This window comes from Pogoniulus pusillus, chromosome 8 (assembly GCF_015220805.1).
Source record: "Pogoniulus pusillus isolate bPogPus1 chromosome 8, bPogPus1.pri, whole genome shotgun sequence".
In the NCBI taxonomy this organism is placed as follows: Eukaryota; Metazoa; Chordata; class Aves; order Piciformes; family Lybiidae; genus Pogoniulus; species Pogoniulus pusillus.
Genome location: NC_087271.1, coordinates 23037350 through 23056576, shown reverse-complemented (window position 1 = coordinate 23056576; position 19227 = coordinate 23037350). Strand labels below are relative to the sequence as shown.

The window sequence follows — 19227 nt, the reverse complement described above, 5'->3', positions numbered from 1 at the left end:
CTGTAAAAACAGTTAAGCAAAACTGCTTGGACAGAAATACCAGACAGGCTTGAGATTAAATAAGCTTGGGAAAACTCACTCTGGATACACTCAAAAAATAAATACATCAAAATGCATATATCTCTGCTAAACCCCACAGTCTTTAATCAAAATTCCCACTGAAGTGAGTAGCAAAAGGCGAGTTGTTGCCAAAGTTCATCACGAGAGCCATGGGATGAGAAGCAAAGTTCTGTCAGAAATGAGAAATTGTCAAGAGGGAGCAGGAGGAGATCATCAGCTCTTGGCAGGACAATCTCAGGCTGCCTTGAAGTCAAGTGAGCTCAAAGAGTCACTTAAGCTGGTGCTCAGGGTCCTTGCTGAACTGAGGCCTGAGCAGTTATCATTTATATTCTTATCATACAGAAATGAGAACTCTATTGAAAAATAAAAGGAGCAAAAAGGAAAGAAGGGACAGTAGCTTGTGCTGCCACAGATTCTCAGAGGTACTGTAGGCATCTTTGTACTGCAGACTCCATGGAGAGAATTCAAACAGGCAGTAAGACACGTTGGATTTTTAATTAATTACTTAACTGCTAGTGTTTAAGTACTCACACATCTTGTGCACGTGTGCAGGCTCCAAAACCAGCCACTCTGCATAGACACACCACCAAAACAGCTAAGTCACTCACTGAGAAAGTCTAACTATAGCAACTCCAAAAGGTTTGAAAGCCCAGGCACACAATGAGCCACAGCAAGTCTTCTGTTCTCACAGCCACTGCCATCACCACCTCAGCCTACAAATTCAGAGGCACCTCCACCACCTCTGACACCAGCAGCGATGCATGCAACCATGCTGTGAACATAATCTAAGCAGCCAATGGGTTGGACTGCAAAGGGAACAAACACAACAGGATGAAGAACATCAACAGCTTCACATTTCTACAACCAGATAGCAAAGGACTGCAGCCTATCCACAGCCTGGCTGGACCCTGACCCACCCCCTACATGAACTCACTGCCTTTAAAAAATAGATTTAGAAAAACAAAGGCCTTTCTGCTTTAAAAGGACTCATACTAAGCAATTCTTCTATAGGACAAGAGGAAAAATGCTGAAGCATTCCAATTCATTTACCTCCAATCATGATAACCTAGTAAAACAGAAATTGTTTTGCCATACCTGCTCCAAAGGCAAAGAAGAAGCTCTTGTCTGTGTTCTCCCTTAAAAGTGCCATCACTCTCTTCCCCATTCTCTCATTCCTCTTGTAGATGAGCTCCTGTCTGAAGTAGCTGTCTATCTCCTGAGCCGTCACCTGCTCATGGGGTGGGAGCGTTGTGTTGATGAAGTTAGGGACCTAAAATGGAGAGAGGAAGAGAGAGAGAGACTGCAACTCAGGTGATAGTACTTAAGTAATCACCCAGATACCCTCTGCTTTCATCTAGCCTTATTTAAACCTCCTGAGCATCGTTATCCTAATAAAACAAAGAAACAAAACCAAACAAAGAAACAAAACCAAACAAAAAAACAAGCCAAACCCCACACAAACAAATTAAACCCCCCCAAAAAAACCAAACCAAAAAAGCAAAAGAACCCCACAAAAAACACCCCAACCATAAAATAAGATGAAGCAAAAATTCCACCCTAGAGGATGACAGCTTGTGAGGTTCTGAGAACTCCACAAAGAAAAGAAAAATCACCAGCCAACATACTTTAAAAGAAGAAAGTAGTGTTTTACCAAATGAAACAAGTTCACTTTGACTTTTCTCTCTTCCTGCAGCAGAATGTAGTTTTAGGTGTTACATTTGGGTGAGTTACTAAAACTATTCTCTGCTTGTTCAGCAAAGTTAATTGGCTGTTTCACACCAGAACAAGAACTGTGTTCTCAGCCAAGGTCACCACCAACTTGAGTAAAGACTGCAAGACTTGGCTTGTATGTGCTCCTTTTCAGTAACCTAAGAGTTAAAAAATTAGGAAAGGACAGCAAATCCAGCTTTAAGCATACGTAAACAGGGTAAACTCCCTCATTTTTCTTTCAGCTTTAGAAGCTAATAGGTCTTACCAGAAAAAAGATCATGCATTGCAACACAAATTCCTGCAACATTCCTGATGTATCCAAGGAAGGGATTTTCACAAGAAATGCTCTTTCAGTCCCTGTTTTTTTGAGAATCATATAGTCACAGGATGTCAGGGACTGGAAGGGACCTCAAAAGATCATCTGGTCCAGCCCCCCCTGCCAGAGCAGGGTCACCTAGAGCAGATCACACTGAAGCACATCCAGACGGTTCTTGAATATCTCCAGAGAGGGAGACTCCACAACCTCCCTGGGCAGCCTGTTCCAGTGCTCTGTCACCCTCAGAGAGAAATAAATTCTTCCTCAGGTTCACATGGAACCATAGACACAGAAGAAATGTTGAAACCCCCCGAGCAATTCTAGTTAGGACAGCAGACCCAGGAATGATCTAACTCAAGCTACAACAGACAGACAAGCCAGAAGTCTCTGCATATTAGGACAGGCAACTTGAAATGGTGAAGGTCCAAGGTCTGTCATGGAGCTTATGGGCTCAGCGGAGATGTGTTGAAATTGGGCAGGACCCATGTGCCTTTGGCCTCCTGCTAGGAGGTTCCCATGTGCCTTCTGGTTATGTTTTGTGCGTCACCGCTCGCAAGCAGCTTAAGCTGCAAAACTCAGATTCAAATTTGAGTGTCCAGGTACATAGAATCAACCAGGTTGGAAGAGACCTCCAACATCATCCAGTCTAACCTATCACCCAGCCCTGTCCAATCAACTAGACCATGGCACTAAGTGCCTCATCCAGTCTTTTTTTGAACACCTCCAAGGACGGTGACTCCACCACCTCCCTGGGCAGCCCATTTGGTGGGATTTCCAGTGTTAATGTGAACTGGTGGTAATGATGTTCACCCACAGTCCATAAGGAGAACTTCCCTCACACACTGCTTCAATACTTGATGGCAAGAACTGTTACAATATTTAATTCTTTCACTGGTTTTCTATTATGCTAAGTTCCTGTTACTCCTTTTCTAAAGCTTGCCTTTAGGTTTTTTTTGTTTTGGTTTTTTTTTTTTTTTCCAGCATACTTCTTACCTCCCCACTTGGCCACATGATTTTATCATAACAGTTTTTGTGCCCTTCCTCTTTACTCATAGTGCCTCTCCAAAAACTCTCTTATGGAAAGAACTGATTCCACTTTCCCAGTAGCTCTCCTTAAAGATTTTTCATGGTAGCTTCATCTACAGCTCTCCTAACATGCTGGGAATTGAGCAGTAGAGATTCCTCCCCGTGCATTATGCAGCAGGACAAATCTATGTGTTCTGGATTTCCACCAGAGGTTGTACTCAGCTACAGAAGAGAATGCATCAGGTCTGAGTCATGGAATCCCACGTGGCTAGAGTTAATACTGCTGCTTGAAGTGACCTGCCCCACCTACTGCTCCACGTGAATCAGCTTTGGTTGTCCAAGTGACTTTGCAATCTGCTTTGCCAAATGACCATATTTCTCACACCAAATTCCTTCTTAAGGGCTCAGTTGCACTACCCTGAGTCATTCCTTCCTCCAGGCTTTCCAGCATGGCTTGGCTTTGTCAGAGTATCTTGTGAACTCCTCAGAGCATGGCAAGTACTTTGCACCTTGTTTTCAGTTCATCCCTTTGCTAGTGCTCAACAAATAACAAGTCCCATTAAGCCAGACCTATTGGAGACACAGTTTCCTGTTACTACACAAGGAAGCTGCCTCCATGTCTGGCAAGACTGTTTGTCTCCGAGGGACAGAGGAGCCTGCCAGCATCAGAGGGGTAAAAGTGCTGCTGGCTACAACAGCAAAGGATTCAATTCCTGGTGAAAGGCAGGGAGAGATTCTTATTATAAGGTCTGAGGTACAAGCTGCCATTTTACACTTGCAATAACCTGTAAATCAGTTAGTCCAAGCAGGTGTCACAAGCCTTTGTATCTCCTTAGTACCGAGACTCTCTGTTTGATAGGTAGAAGTACCTAAGTCAGGGGAGCAGTGAGAGACCAACATGGAAGGTGACATTTTATTGCAACATCTGAAGGCTCAGCATAGAATCATAGAATGTCAGAGGCTGGAAGGGACCTCCAAAGCTCATCCAGTCCAACCAGAGCAGGATCACCTACATCAGATCACACAGAAATGCATCCAGGCAGGTTTTGAATATCTCCAGAGAGGGAGACTCCACAACTCCCCTGGGCAGCCTGTTCCAGCGTTCTGTCATCCTCACAGTGAAAAAAATCCTCCTCATGTTTAAGTGAAACTTCCTATGCCTCCACGTAAAAGAAGTCACTTCTTCATTCCTTTTGGCTTGAAGGGAAGTGAAGGCTGGGAACTGAGTGGACCAGGTCTCAAATAACCTTGTACTAAAAGCAGGAGCAGCAATGCTAGGAGATCAAATGGCTTTGTGCATCCCACTCCCATCAGGGGAAGCTCTAATGCTGGAGGTCTAGATAGCCTGAGCACAGAATTTGTGCCCAAACCTTGACCAAGAAAGTGTCTGCCAAGAAGGAAAGCACCTTCATTCAGCTTGTGTGACTCCATCACTTGCAATCCTACATCCACATTCAACGTACAGTTTGTTCCTTCTCTTTATCTAACTTGTTCAGTTCTAACTTGTTCAGTTCAGTATCTACTGTGTTCAGTTCTGGGCCCCCCAGTTTAGGAGGGACGTTGAGATGCTTGAGCATGTTCAGAGAAGGGTGACGAGGCTGGTGAGAGGCCTCGAGCACAGCCCTAAGAGGAGAGGCTGAGGGAGCTGGGATTGTTTAGCCTGGAGAAGAAGAGGCTCAGGGGTGACCTTATTGCTATCTACAACTACCTGAGGGGTGGTTGTGGCCAGGAGGAGGTTGCTCTGTTCTCTCAGGTGGCCAGCACCAGAACGAGAGGACACAGCCTCAGGCTGCGCCAGGGGAAATTTAGGCTGGAGGTGAGGAGAAAGTTCTTCACTGAGAGAGTCATTGGACACTGGAATGGGCTGCCTGGGGAGGTGGTGGAGTCGCCGTGTCTGGGGCTGTTCAAGGCAAGATTGGATGTGGCACTTGGTGCCATGGTCTAGCCTTGAGCTCTGTGGTAAAGGGTTGGACTTGATGATCTGTGAGGTCTCTTCCAACCCTGATGATACTGTGATGCTGTGATACTTAAAATGCAGCCTACAAAAAGAAGCCATTTTCCCCTCCCTTTTTTCCTTTTCTGTGGGAAAGTGTTGGCCAGTGACAGATAGATAAATTTAAAACCAAGTGCTGGGTTTTCTCAACATCTGTCATGCTTGTCCAAAAAACAAGACAAAGGAAGGCATCACCTCCAGAGGCACATCATCATCTACCAGCCCTGCTGCACCTTGTGGAATCCTCTGTTTCTAATGACCGCCCCAACACTGGCAAAGATAAAGCATGCATGCGTGTTTCTGCGTGTGTGTGGCAGAGGAGAGAAGATAAATGCTTGAAGTAAGTATGTCCACACACAGTAGTGCAACCAGACTGTGAGCTATGACACTGGCCCCATTAATCACCTCCTCTCCATTTTGTATCGTGGTTCCTTTCCACAGTTGGTGACACACACCATGCCTGCCTTCAAGAAAGCAGCTGCTCCTGTTGATTTAAGAAACTCTTTGAGTTCCTAACCACCAGACAAGGATCAGGAAGTCAAGAAACAGCCACATGAAACTGCAACCTGAAATTAAGGACTGTTTTCTATGGAAAAAAAAAACAACAACATCAAAAACAAAACCCAGAAAATGTTCTTTTAGAAAGATAAGCTAAAGAATGCACTGGAGAGATGCACCTTCTCTCCTCCACTTTATTAAAAGTCTTTGGCTCTGTTCAGAGTAAATTCTAATTTTAACAGTTTAATGATGAATATTTGTTGTTTTGAATTGAGTGAACGGATGAGACATCTGCTGTGCCAGCAGGTGAGAGACTGAGCTCCTGGTAATAGCTGAATACTGCTACTAAATGTATAGGGGGATGATGTGACTGCTGAAAAACCTTAGCTTCTAATTTTGCTGCACATCTAGGACAGCAGCAGCTAGATCAGCAGGAAAGTACAGTGCTACCCATCACCTGGAAGGCACTCACTTTGTCATGGATACACATTATGAGAGAAATACACTCTTTCTGTCTAGTCCCCTGTAAGCCAGGCAGTTCTCTGAGAATTCAACCAATTCATATATATAAAATTAATACCACAAACCACATATTTCTCATGGAAACTCAGAAATACATTTCATTCAGAGGTGCTCAAAAGAAAGAATATTTTGTTTGCCTGAAGCAGCTAGAGCTCTTTTTTCTCCTGTTCCTATTTACTTTGAGTTACAGCTCTCTTATGAACAGTACAGAGGGACCCCAAACTCAGTCATTAGGTACACACAGTTAAGCTTTTGAGGTTAAAGGAAGAGAATATAAGAAAAAAAAAAGTAATCAAGTCCAAGCCTTGCAGAAATTTCTTCCCCTCTGCACTGCCTGTGTAATTTTACTCGAATCAGTATCCCTGATGGAATGTATGTGTGGGTAAAGCTCTGCACACACATCTGAGCTCACAATGCTGTGGGATGCGGGCCATAATTCTTCACCTTTGAAGTCAGTGGGAGCTTGGGGAAGAAAAAAAAGAGGAAGGGTTGTGGAGTGGTTATGACACTAGCCTGAAAAAATGGTTCTGTTCCCATGGGCAATACAAATCTCTTGCATGATCATAAGCATGTCACTTGGGTTTAGACTTTCAAAGGAAACTCAGCACTTAACCTCCACTAAGTATCTTTGAAGTATTTGGCTTTATTTGTCCTGTCTCTCAAAAGTCTATCTGTAAAATGGGGACAGCAAGACTTTTAGACTTGGTGTTCCATACAAAGCACCAGTTGAATTTAGCCATTGAAGGACCTAAAGGAAGATCCAAAGACCAAGACAATGCTCAGTGGTAACCTCTCTTGCCCCAAAGGTTGGGATTCTGCTGCAAAAGAGCTAACTGCACACTTTAGCTTAGAAAAATGCATTGGCCATATGTCAAAATCTATGCTCTACTCTCAGCTCTGTCTACAACGAAATAAATTTAAAAGAAAAAAAGAAAGTAAGATAAAAGCAAAATATGTCAGTGCAGAGCCTTTTATCACATTCAGGGCTTGCTGCCAAAGTTCGGCTGAAAAGTCATAAACACTGCACTGCACTTAAGGACATTTATTTATTTTCTGTTGTTTTTAATAGACAAAATATGCTGGGCAAAGGAATGGTGCTACAGCTGTGAATATCTACCTGAAAACAACTCTTTGGTCACTGTGCACAGTTCTGGAGCCCCAAAAAGAAGGACATTGAATTGTTGGAGTAAGTCCAGAGGAGGCCATGAAGATGCTCAGAGGGTTGGAGCAGCTCTGCTATGAAGAGAGGCTATGAGAGTTAGGGCTTTTCAGCCTGGAGAAGAGAAGGCTTCAAGGAGACCTTGGAGTGGCCTTCCAGTATCTGAAGGGGCCCTACAGGAGGACTGGGGAGGGACTATTCACAAGGTCTTGTAATGACAGGACGAGTAGTAATGGGTTTAAACTGGCAGAGGGGAGATTTAAACTAGATGTTAGGAAGAAGTTCTTTCCAGTGAGGGTGGTGAAACACTGGCACAGGTTGCCCAGGGAAGTTGTGGGTGCTCCCTCCCTGGAGGTGCTCAAGGCCAGGTTGGATAAGGCCTTGAGTGACCTGTTCTAGTGGGAGGTCTCCCTGCCTATGGTGGGGGGTTAGAACTAGATGATCTTTGAGGTGCCTTCCAACCTAAACCATTCTATGATTCTACATAAGCACCATCAATTTTGGTTACCATTCCCCCCCCCCCCCCCCCCCCCCCCCCCCCCCCCGCCCCAGCTTTGGACCTATTCACTCTAGATTCAGTCCAGTATCAAATCACAATCAAATGTGGGGGAGCAGTGTTATTGTTCCTACTCTTTACATGACATTTCCCAGTCCTCTGATGTCCTTCAGCCTTGTTCTGTTCCTGTGATGCTGGCCTATTTCTGGAGCGTGCATTCAAACTGTAAGGTTCTATCACTAAAAAGCCAATACTGCCAACACTAGCCTAAAGGGCTGCTATGCCTTCTCTTGTCTGTGTGCAGCCATTGGTGGTCTTTGGCTACAAGTTTGTCTGCAGATGAAGAAGAGGAAGCTGAGATGGGGAAACAGGAAGCCAACCACTGCCATAGTGATCCTAAAATCTTTCCTGACATTATCTTCCTATACTTGAGTCAATGATCTTGGTTTCTGAGACTCCTACTGTCTCTTAACTGGCAGATAACTACCGACGGCTTTCCAATCTCAACTCCTGCACAATGTCCAAACACCAAACTGCTACAAGTAAAGTATCATCACTCTTTCTTGTTGGGGAATCTCTTAATAATAAAAGCCTTATTTCTCCTTCCCTCCTCAGAGGATTCAGAGATGAAATATGAGGTTGGACAGCCTGGGTCACAAGGGACATCCATGGCAAGGAGGAGAGTTGGTTGTCAGCTTCCCGAGTTCCAGACCAGCCCCTCAATACAAAGGCCATCCATTTTTCCCTGACAGAAGGGCTCAGTGCTAGCAATCCTTATCTCCAGTTGTTATCAGGGAGTTGTTCCCAGATCACTCTGACTACATTAGTTATTTTTTTTTAATATGATGAAGGTTGGGTTCTCTTTATTAGTCTTGTAGTTTATGAGCTTTATATGGGCAGAGGCCAGGAGACAAGTAAGGGATCATTCTTTGAAGGATTTTCCCTCTACCACATGGGTCAGGAACTTGTACAAGGTTGACAGTGCTAGGCAAGATAAGGATCGCAAGAGCTGACAGCACTGGCTTGCAGGGGTGCCATGGAGCCAAAGCAGCACCCTGGAACCTCTCGGCTCCTGCAGAAAACCAAATGGCCCTAAATTCACACCAGCCCTTCTTGGGTCAGAGGCTGATATGTGATCACCAGTTATCATTCCTTTATGAAGGGAGGATACTCTCCCATTAACCAGCCTTGACACAGCACTGTGGATTTTACTGCAGTGCTGCAAAGCATACTGCTCTGGACTTGGAAGACACCTGTTTCCTTCTGATTTATGGACCCTTCTGGCATCTGAGAGAGCAATATCCACTCATTGCAGCCTCTCATACAAAGGATTCAAATAGTGTGATGTGAATGGGCTGCAGGAGCCAGCAGTGTGCCCAGGTGGCCAAGAGAGCCAATGGCATCCTGGCCTGCATCAGGAATGATGTGGTCAGCAGGAGCAGGGAGGTCATTCTGTCCCTGTACTCTGCACTGGTTAGACCACACCTTGAGTATTGTGTTCAGTTCTGTCATCCTCACAGTGAAAAAAATCCTCCTCATGTTTAAGTGAAACTTCCTATGCCTCCACGTAAAAGAAGTCACTTCTTCATTCCTTTTGGCTTGAAGGGAAGTGAAGGCTGGGAACTGAGTGGACCAGGTCTCAAATAACCTTGTACTAAAAGCAGGAGCAGCAATGCTAGGAGATCAAATGGCTTTGTGCATCCCACTCCCATCAGGGGAAGCTCTAATGCTGGAGGTCTAGATAGCCTGAGCACAGAATTTGTGCCCAAACCTTGACCAAGAAAGTGTCTGCCAAGAAGGAAAGCACCTTCATTCAGCTTGTGTGACTCCATCACTTGCAATCCTACATCCACATTCAACGTACAGTTTGTTCCTTCTCTTTATCTAACTTGTTCAGTTCTAACTTGTTCAGTTCAGTATCTACTGTGTTCAGTTCTGGGCCCCCCAGTTTAGGAGGGACGTTGAGATGCTTGAGCATGTTCAGAGAAGGGTGACGAGGCTGGTGAGAGGCCTCGAGCACAGCCCTAAGAGGAGAGGCTGAGGGAGCTGGGATTGTTTAGCCTGGAGAAGAAGAGGCTCAGGGGTGACCTTATTGCTATCTACAACTACCTGAGGGGTGGTTGTGGCCAGGAGGAGGTTGCTCTGTTCTCTCAGGTGGCCAGCACCAGAACGAGAGGACACAGCCTCAGGCTGTGCCAGGGGAAATTTAGGCTTGAGGTGAGGAGAAAGTTCTTCACTGAGAGAGTCATTGGACACTGGAATGGGCTGCCTGGGGAGGTGGTGGAGTCGCCGTCTCTGGGGCTGTTCAAGGCAAGATTGGATGTGGCACTTGGTGCCATGGTCTAGCCTTGAGCTCTGTGGTAAAGGGTTGGACTTGATGATCTGTGAGGTCTCTTCCAACCCTGATAATACTGTGTGTGTGATACTGTGATCTCCACGAGGAAGACGTGGCTGCAGCAGAGGTGAACACTGCTGCTAACTCAAATCGTTTTCCTCCAGCACTCCTGAGTTTCCATCCTGACAGAGACCTACAACAGCTATGGAGGGGAAGTTTGTTTCATCTGATTTAGCCCAAAGTTGGCAGCTGCCAAGAAGATGAGCTTCCAACTTTTTGTGGGAAAGGGAAAGCAGGAAGGAGCTCTGCAGAACAGTGTGGAGTTCCAGCATGTTGCAATTAAGCCGTTTTTGCTTTCTTTGAAATACCAAAATGTAAAGTAACGTACAGATAATATAGAAATATAAATTAATACTCCTTCACAGAGAGGATTATCAAACACTGGAATGGTCTGCCTGGGGCAGTGGTGGAGTCACCACCTCTGGAGGTGTTTAAGCAGCCAGTGGACCTGGTGCTTAGGGGCATGGTTTGGTGTTGACCCTTCAGTGTTGGGTCAAAGGTTGGACTGGATGACCTTTGAGTCTCTGACAAACGGATGTTTTCTGTGATTCTGTGATATTAGAAGCCTGGTTGGACTATAAAAGGAGTCTTTGATCATTAGGATAATAAGTCAGTTCCATTGCTCTTTTCCAAGGGCAAACATCTATCCAAAATGGGACCTAAGAATATGTTACAGGCACACCCAGCATATTTTGGAGGCCATGGTCAGCATAGCTATGTTGATTTGGTGGATTTGTGTCTGCTAAAATGGTTTATTAGAAGCATACCCTCACATCGAACTTGGATACAGACTCATAGTGATTTGAAGTCATAGAAATTGTAAATATATCCCTAGTCTGTGCTCATGCAGTTGTGTTCCCACCCCTTCATAGAAAGCGGAGCAGTTCCCCAGCTTATTGCAGCTGCAGGCTTGCAAGTTTTCAGCTCATGTAACAAAGCCAGTCACAACTCTCCCGCCCATGCTCATCCACCAGCCATTCTACCACAGCCACAGAGCCCTTTGGGAAGTGCTTTTGGGGCTTGGACCAAGTCAGCATTTCCATGGCTGGAACATTTTCCATCATGTCCCTTGGCTTAGCAGGAGTGTGTAGTGTCCCAAACCTCTAGGAGCAGAGAACAGCCCTGAAAAAACACAAGGCAAAAAGCCAGCCAGCGCTGCAATGGTGGAAAGTGCAGGCTTGTGAACCAGGAGCCCAAGAGAGAAGAGCTCATGAACCCTGAACTGTTTTCCAGCTTTGATTCATTGCAATTGGGATTCATTGCTGCAGTTCCCTGCTCTATTTAGGCAGGTTTCATCCTCTCTGAGCTAAAGGCTGACAATTCCTTTTGCTGGGTTACACTGCACTGATATAGCCCCTATTCCTACCACGTTGGGAGTGCTCAGTCTCCTGTAGGTCAGGGTGCCTCACAGCTCCATGTCAGCAAGCCCAAAAAGATCTGCTAAAGATCTGCTCCAACACATTGTCTTCTTTGCTGCTTCAGAGGACAGAGGGACAAGGCTAGAAGCCCCAGCAGTATGTCTGTGCTCTTTTCCCTGTAAATCTCAATAAAGAGGAAGAAAAGTCTACTGTCACAAATCAATCATTGTAGGGCATCAGAAACCCACAGAAAATACCTAGATGAGGCTGGAGACAAAAAAAACCCAAACAAACAAATAAATTCTTTTTTCTTGAAAGGAAGTGAGAAAGAAAAGAAAGTCAGAGAGCATGAAGAAAGCCAGTGTAAAAGCAAGCACAATTCTTGGGACCACCTCTGGGAGACACTTCTGTCTATGAGTTAACCCCTGCCCAGAGTCCATATATGTAACAGATACATTGCAGCTCACACCAGCAAGCTTTCAATGATTGGCCCACCTGATTTAAAGTGAGCTTGGATACCTCTCAGCATAGTCTGGAAACCTGAGTGTGAAAATGGAAGTCTCTAAAACTGAGTTTCAAACAAGTTAGCTCAGATCTATGAGCCACTGGAGTGTCTAAATTTGGAAACAAATGAAAATCACAAATAGGAAAAGGTGGGGAAAGCAGGCTGAAGTCTTGTGCAGTCTCTATGGATTGTGCATGAAACTTAAAGAACAACTCAGCAGCTGGCACAAAAGCTGTGGCAGTCATTGCTGGCCTGAGGGGCAAACTTGCCTGCAGGCAGGGTGTGCAGCAGCACTCAGCATGGATGTCTGTGTCCATTCAGATTCAGCCCCTACCACACGGAGACCCCTCCTGGGAGAGCCAAACCTGTCCTGCCACTGCCGTTCTCCCAGGTGGCACCTGGGCAAATGACAGTCATGTACCCTGCCTGGTTTTGCCCTCTTTTCCCATACATTTGGGTTGAAGGAAAGCACATCTACCAAAAAAAAAAAAAAAAAAAAAAAAAAAGAAGAAAAAGAAAAAGAAAGCAAGCAGAAAGGCCACAGGGATGGGCCATGCACCTATGCATCTCACCAACTGCCTGGGGGGTGATACTTCTACCTCTGCTAACAAAAAGGAAAGACTTTCAGCAAATCTCTGAGAAGTCATGACCTTCATGTATGTTCTCTATTTGTTTTTCCACACCAGTTCAATAGCTGCTTTCCAAGCACTTATAGAAGGAAAAAAAAAGTACAAGCAACACCAACCCGTCCCCCAAGGCCTCCCTCCCCATCCCAGCTCCATCCCTTCTCCCCTTGGTTGTGATGCCAAAATATGCAGCCAGCCTCTCTAACTGAATGAATGTTTTGATTAAAGAAGTCTTAACAAAACACAGTCAGAACAATGATCCTGGCCCCCTTTCTGCAAGCTTCACCCAACTATGCAGTGTATATTTAGGACCAGATTACAGAGACCTGTTCATTAATTGAATAAGGATGACAAGCCTGCAGTGTATGCAAATAATGGTTTGGGTTTCAGTGGAGAGGGTAAATCTTACCTATCTAATGATACTCTTGCCCCATTTAAAAGTTCTTTAGTATTGGTATTTTTTTTGAGGCCAGCTTTCAGAGGCTTGTAAAACATATGGAAAAGTTCAAGGTTTTCTATTTTCCTTCCAAATGCTTTGTTTCCTTTGACAAAGAATTTTTTTTCCTCTGTTCTGACACTAAACCATCACCTATTATATTGCCATGACACTCAAGTAAAGATACTGTTCAAAGGGCAAAGCAGGGCAATAAAGCAAACAAAACTCCAGGGCCAGAAGGTTTGGGTTTGGGAGGTTGGTTTAATAAATCATTGCAATTCTTTCTCCAAAGATATTTGGATATTTCCAAGGATATTTAGACAGTGGGAGAACAGCTGCTTGGTAGTAGGTACACAGAGTGGGTACACACTCCAGTTTGGTTGTTCGGGCTCTTCAACAAGCTTCTTCTCATCCATGTTTAGCTAGTGCTAGGAAAAGCCTGAATGCTTATGTGAAGCTTGCAATATGACCTGAACTCAAGACAAGTGTGATCCTAAAGACAAGACCTGCAAAATACTTAGCAAGGGGCAAAAATCTGGTTAAAACAAAAGCAGACCTCCAGAGCTGACATCTCAGGGCAGGTGTGGTGTTGGCTCTGTCCTCCTGTTCAGTCCTAGCAAAATTCCAAGCTATTTTAAATTCAATCAACTTAAACCTTCTAGTTATGTTGGCATCTGGAACAAATTGGATGATGACTGTTGAACTACTTTTTTTTTTTTAAGGTGGGGTTGTTTGAATGGTCTAGGATGGGATGTAAAGTTGCAGAACATGTCCAAGAAAGCATTTAGAAATGGAATGGAGATCAGGCAAGAGAAAAATAAGGAATAATTCAGATGAAGTCAGCAAAGTAGAGACAAATTAAGTTATCCTTGAAACTGATTTCTTTGCATCTAAGCTGGGTATAAACCTTGAATTTGGATTTATCAGCAGTCAGGTCTCCCATAAGAGAGAAGATCCAGGTCTGAAATCACCATCAGAGAGCACAATCAGTGTCCACTGGAAAACTTGACCTACAGAGTTTGCTACAAGGGAAAGTACAGCAGTGCCAGTCCAAGAAACATTTTCTCAAGGAGTACCCAAGAACAGACTCTTTTCAGATAATCATAGAATCACACAATCAACCAGGTTGGAAGAGACCTCCAAAATCATCCGGTCCTACCTATTAATATCTAGCACTGAGACTGCCAAGTCACCCAGGACAAACAAACTGCCCCCTTGTCCCACTTTTCCCCCCCCTCTCCATGTCAGAATGAGCTGACAAATACATCTTCTGCACAAAACATAAAGGGAGAAAAAAATCATTTTGTACATTCAACCCACAAGATATTGTTAAAAAAGCTAACAAGTCCTTTTCATTTCTCTTGAACAAGCCCTTCCAAGAAACACTTCATAAACCCGCTCTTTAAAAAGAAGGGATAGTAAATGCTTTACAGCTAACATACAGCAATGTGCAGAAAGCAGCATGCTACTGCCTTGAGCTCCAAATGTCTTTACCAATTACTCTTTCATGCTCTTTTATAGTTTATCTCCTTACTAATAAACCCAGGTAGTCAACAATGCCCAAACATTTTTAATGTCAATCAGCCTTTTTCTGTAGGTGAATATGTTCCTTTTCTAATAACACAGCAGTCTTCAAAAGAAAAATCTTTGCTTTTATACCTCTTGTTCTAAGGTCTCTCTGACTTTCTCCCCTCTCCCATTGCTTTCTCCTGCCAACTGGAAAGAGGAAGGAAGGAACTTTCAAGGTAAGACAACTGTAAATGCAAAGACACCATGAAAATTTTGAAGCAAGGAATGTAGCTCTAAAATCTGCAGTGTGGAAATAATCTGAGCGTGTTCCAGATTATTACAAAAAATAATCTCAGCAGTGTTTTCCCCAGTACTGTCATCAACAAGGAGATATAACTCTGGATCTGTAACCAATTTTCTGAAACACATAAGCCAAAATATAATATTGCTCCAATCTGGAATTCTGTTCTGACATAATATGAAAATTAGACTCTGAAACTTTTGGCCGCATGTCCAAATGCTCGCAATATACCAAGGCACAAATCTGTAATTCAGGTGCAAGTGGAAAGAAAGTATGGTCACACCACAGCAGGTCAGGAGCTTTTCTGAGCTATGGGGAGGCAACATCTCTCCAGCAGCACCTTGTGCTACAGCCCAGAGGAGAGAAGGTGGGAGACGTGCTCTGCACACTACAGGGCACAAGTGGTGATGAGCACACATGTCACCAAACACCCAGGCGGTGTCCCGACTGCCAGCAATGTCACTGGAATAAACATGCCTGAGAGTGTTACTGACCCTTCACCTGGACCCAGAGTGAGAAGCTCGTGGGACTGGCTCCCTTGGCTCACAGGACAGCCTTGCACTTGCTTCACTGGAAAGTCTGTAATCATTTTCCCTGGAAGAACGTGAGGCTGTGCCAGTTTGCCTGCACTTTGTTATAGCTGAAAACGATAAGATGCTTCCAAAGCCTTGTGTTACAATAGCTGTGCCTTCACTTTGTGGATTTATCTTCATTTGCCCTAGATAAAACTCCATTCCTTGGACAAATTAGGCCTGCTTGTCATTCAACACTCTACCTAATGGTCTTAGCTGTGTGTTTCTGCAGTTAGTGAAGCTGAGGCATTCCACAGATAGTTTTTATTGATTTGAGAAGTGAGCCAGAAATCCAGTTGTGTTTTATCCAGAATGAGAAGAGGGCAAGTTAATGATGTCATCAGAATCACCAAGAACCTTAAAGAGAAAGGTTTAAACACAGGATGATAACATTTTTAAAGGGGTACATAGCACAACCTGGTGATTTATAAGCAGCAAGTGAATTGTGAAGAGAGTCACTAAACCTTTTCCTCTCTAGTTTAGGGAGCCGGCTGCTGACTTACCACAGTGATGTCTAATATTCAGAAGGCAATACCAACTGCCTAAACATTGTATGCCCACAGGAAACCATGAAAAGCAACTCAAGGTATGGATGACATCGTTCTAGCAAGTTATACAAAAAGCTCAGTTGTTTCTGACAGACAAAGCTTGTAGAAGGATGCACAGCAACCCTCAACCACTTGAAACAGGATTGAGACACGAACCTGCTTTGGTATTTACCCTCTGGAGGTAAATAGTTTTGTAATTTTGCACTAGCAGGTTTCTTGCATTTTAACACATCTGGACCTACTGACCTACAACACCTTTGTGGAAGCATCAGACAGAGCACAGAAGTTAAAGCTACTGATCTAATCAGATGCAGTTTTGCTTGCAGGGAATTATTTTCTTCAAAAGGAGAGAAAGAAACTCTGACTTCTTTGAAGGGAAAAAAATCTGAAGCAAGAGCAGAAAATGTGCCTGTCCTATCTATCATGGAATTCTTTCTCTTCAGTATCATTTTGACTCTCTGCCCAGAAACTCCAACATAAGCCTCCTGATTGCAAAAGTCACAAGAGTATCAAGTGTTTGCAGAAGGCTGTAGAAGATGAAGAGATGTTTCCTACTCCACTTTTGGGTCATAGTCTTGCTGAGTAAACTCAGAGGCTCTTAAAGTTTTATTAAGTTTAAATGAGGATTTATATGTTTGGAAAAATGGGGCTTGGAAAGAAAATTTAAGAAAAAAAGAGCGAGAGAGAGAGAAAGGAATAAGGAATGTAATATAACCACAGGAAAGCAAAGGTGTTTTCCCCTCTCACTGTTCTTAATTAAATCCAAAAAAAGGCAACAACCAACCACTGAAACTGAGAAGGATTTGTTGGTTCACCACTGTCGACTGGGAAGCATCAGGGATTTGGGGTCCTGCTCACACTCCTCTAGTTTGGACGCCTTACCCTGGTTAAGACAGGCTTCCCAACTACAAGATGGACAGCATCTCCCTGGGGCAGTCCTGTCCATGTCCCTGGGTGTCAAAGGAGCTGTCCTCCGATGTGGTACTCAAGATCCGACTTTAGTCTGGGAAATTAACTTTGCTTGTACTTTTCCTTCCACAGCCATCCCTTCTGTGCATCCCTCAGGCACAGACTCGGTCCCAGAAGGACTCTGACCTCTCCTCCAAAACGCTGGAGGAGTCAGCTGAGAAATTGCACACTTCCCAAACTCCCTTGGAGGGGCCAAAAAAAAATGAAGAAACCCACATGTAACACCTCAAGTCAGCAGCCTTAGCATTTCCACTCCTGGTGTTTCTTTCCACTCCGGGGTGAGTTTTGCTCTAAAGGCATCTCAGCACCTTGCAGATGACTAATGAAGCTGCTCTGTCTCCCAGGATTCACACTACAGTAGTTTAGGTAGTGACTGCACCTGGACAAATGCTCCCCATCATGACATATCCTCAGCAATGTTAGACCTTCCCAGCTGCTCCCCAGTTCACTACAGTGACCTAAACCAATGACTCTGACTTGGGGCAACTGATGGACAGGTTCACCTTTATTCTCAAGTTCCTGATAACATTCAAGGAACAAGCAGACACCAGTAACCTTATAAGCAATCCCCAAATGAATCCTCAAGAAATGAGTCACAGCCTTCTGTGGGTCTCCCTGGCCACATGGGAAAGAGCTGAGCTCTTGGCTTCCACTATTAACACGAGCATTGGCTCCTGCAACTCTGGTTTGGATCTTTTGCTCCTTTCCATTTGATATTTCAAAGTTGTGCTAACAGCGCCATCTCCAAGGGCTTGCTAGACCTCTGAAGACCTGGGCCAGCAGCTGGAATGAGCACATCTCCTAAAAACATTTTGGGCACTCTTGTCTCCCAGCCTGCCCTGAAGTTTGAGTAACAACACCTCTCCCTTGTGATATTTATCGTTCTCTGCACTTGTAGGCCAATTGTCACTCGATGAGACCTGCGATGTCCTCTCAGCACACAGTAAACCCTTCTGTCTACATTTAATGTGTCAAGAGAAAGATCCCATGGGGAATGCTTAATATTTAAATGAGGCTAATCTAATTTGGTAACCGTAGAACCACAGAATGGTTTAGTTGGAAGGGACATCAAAGATCACCTAGCTCCAAAACCCTGCCGTAGGCAGAGACACCTCCCACTAGAACAGGTCGCTCAAAGCCTCATCCAACCTTGAGCCATCTCCTGGGAGGGAGCAGCCACAACCTCCCTGGGCAACCTGTGCCAGTGTCTCACCACCCTCACTGCAAAGAACTTTTCCCTAACGTCTAGTTTCAATCTCCCCTCTGACAGTTTCAACCCATTACTTCTCATCCTGTCATTACAAGACCTTGTAAACAGTCCCTCCCCAGCCCTCCTGTAGGCCCCCTTCAGGTACTGGAAGGTCTCTTCCAAGGCCACCCCAAGGTGTCTGTGCCAGGTTGAGGCTATAGGGTTAAAGAAATCTCCGGGGCACTAGGAGAGTGCTATTCAATCCATAACTCTGCTATCTCCTTCTAAACTCACCACAAGGTCAGCTCGCCCTCCTTTCCTCCTCCTCCTGCCCTGTGTGTGTGGCAGGAGCCGCTTTGTCGGGAAGAACCTGTAAGCAGGAGGCCTCCAGAGGCTGCTTTAGGCCTCTTTGGGTGGCAGAGGCACTGGGGGGAGGGTAGCAGGATTGGAGCACTGGGGAGCATTAGAGGAGGGTTTGCCAGGGATGTGGTAATTGCTTTGTAAGGTCTATCTCTGTATTTCTCTCTAAATATAATTCTGTATTTTTCCTCCAATTTCATTTGAGAGTTTAATTTCTGTCACTGTCTTTAAAGAAACACAACAGTGTCCTTGAAGCCTTCTCCTCCCCAGGCTGCAGAGCCCCAACTCTCACAGCCTGTCCTCATAGCAGAGTTGCTGCAGCCCTCTGAGCATCTTTGTGGCCTCCTCTGGACTGGCTCCAACAGTTTGATGTCCTTCTTGTGCTGGGGGCTCCAGAGCTGCACACAGTACTCCAGGTGGGGTCTGACAAGAGCAAAGGAGCAGAATCCCCTCCCTTGCCCTGCTGGCCATGCTGCTCTTGCTGCAGCCCAGCACACAGCTGCTGTCTGGGCTGCACTCACACTGCAGGCTCATGTTGAGCTTTTTATCACCCCAGACCCCAAGGTCATTTTCCTCAGTGCTGCTCTCAGCCATTCACCACCCAGCCTGGATCTGTGCTTGGGATTGCCAAACAGCAAAGACTCTCTATAGCAAAGAGAGTCTGTCAACCTTGCACTAA

At 44.8% G+C, this 19227-nt stretch overlaps 1 protein-coding gene across 8 annotated transcripts in view; it reads right to left on the bottom strand.

The window, feature by feature from the left end:
* TRABD2B (TraB domain containing 2B) overlaps window positions 1–19227 on the bottom strand; it is a 354347-nt gene that overhangs the window by 142662 nt on the left and 192458 nt on the right. For all 8 annotated transcript variants that reach the window (XM_064147574.1, XM_064147576.1, XM_064147577.1 and 5 more), the window contains exon 4: window positions 1156–1330. In XM_064147574.1, coding sequence (XP_064003644.1) covers window positions 1156–1330 — 175 coding nt within the window. The remainder of the gene's footprint in view (window positions 1–1155; window positions 1331–19227) is intronic.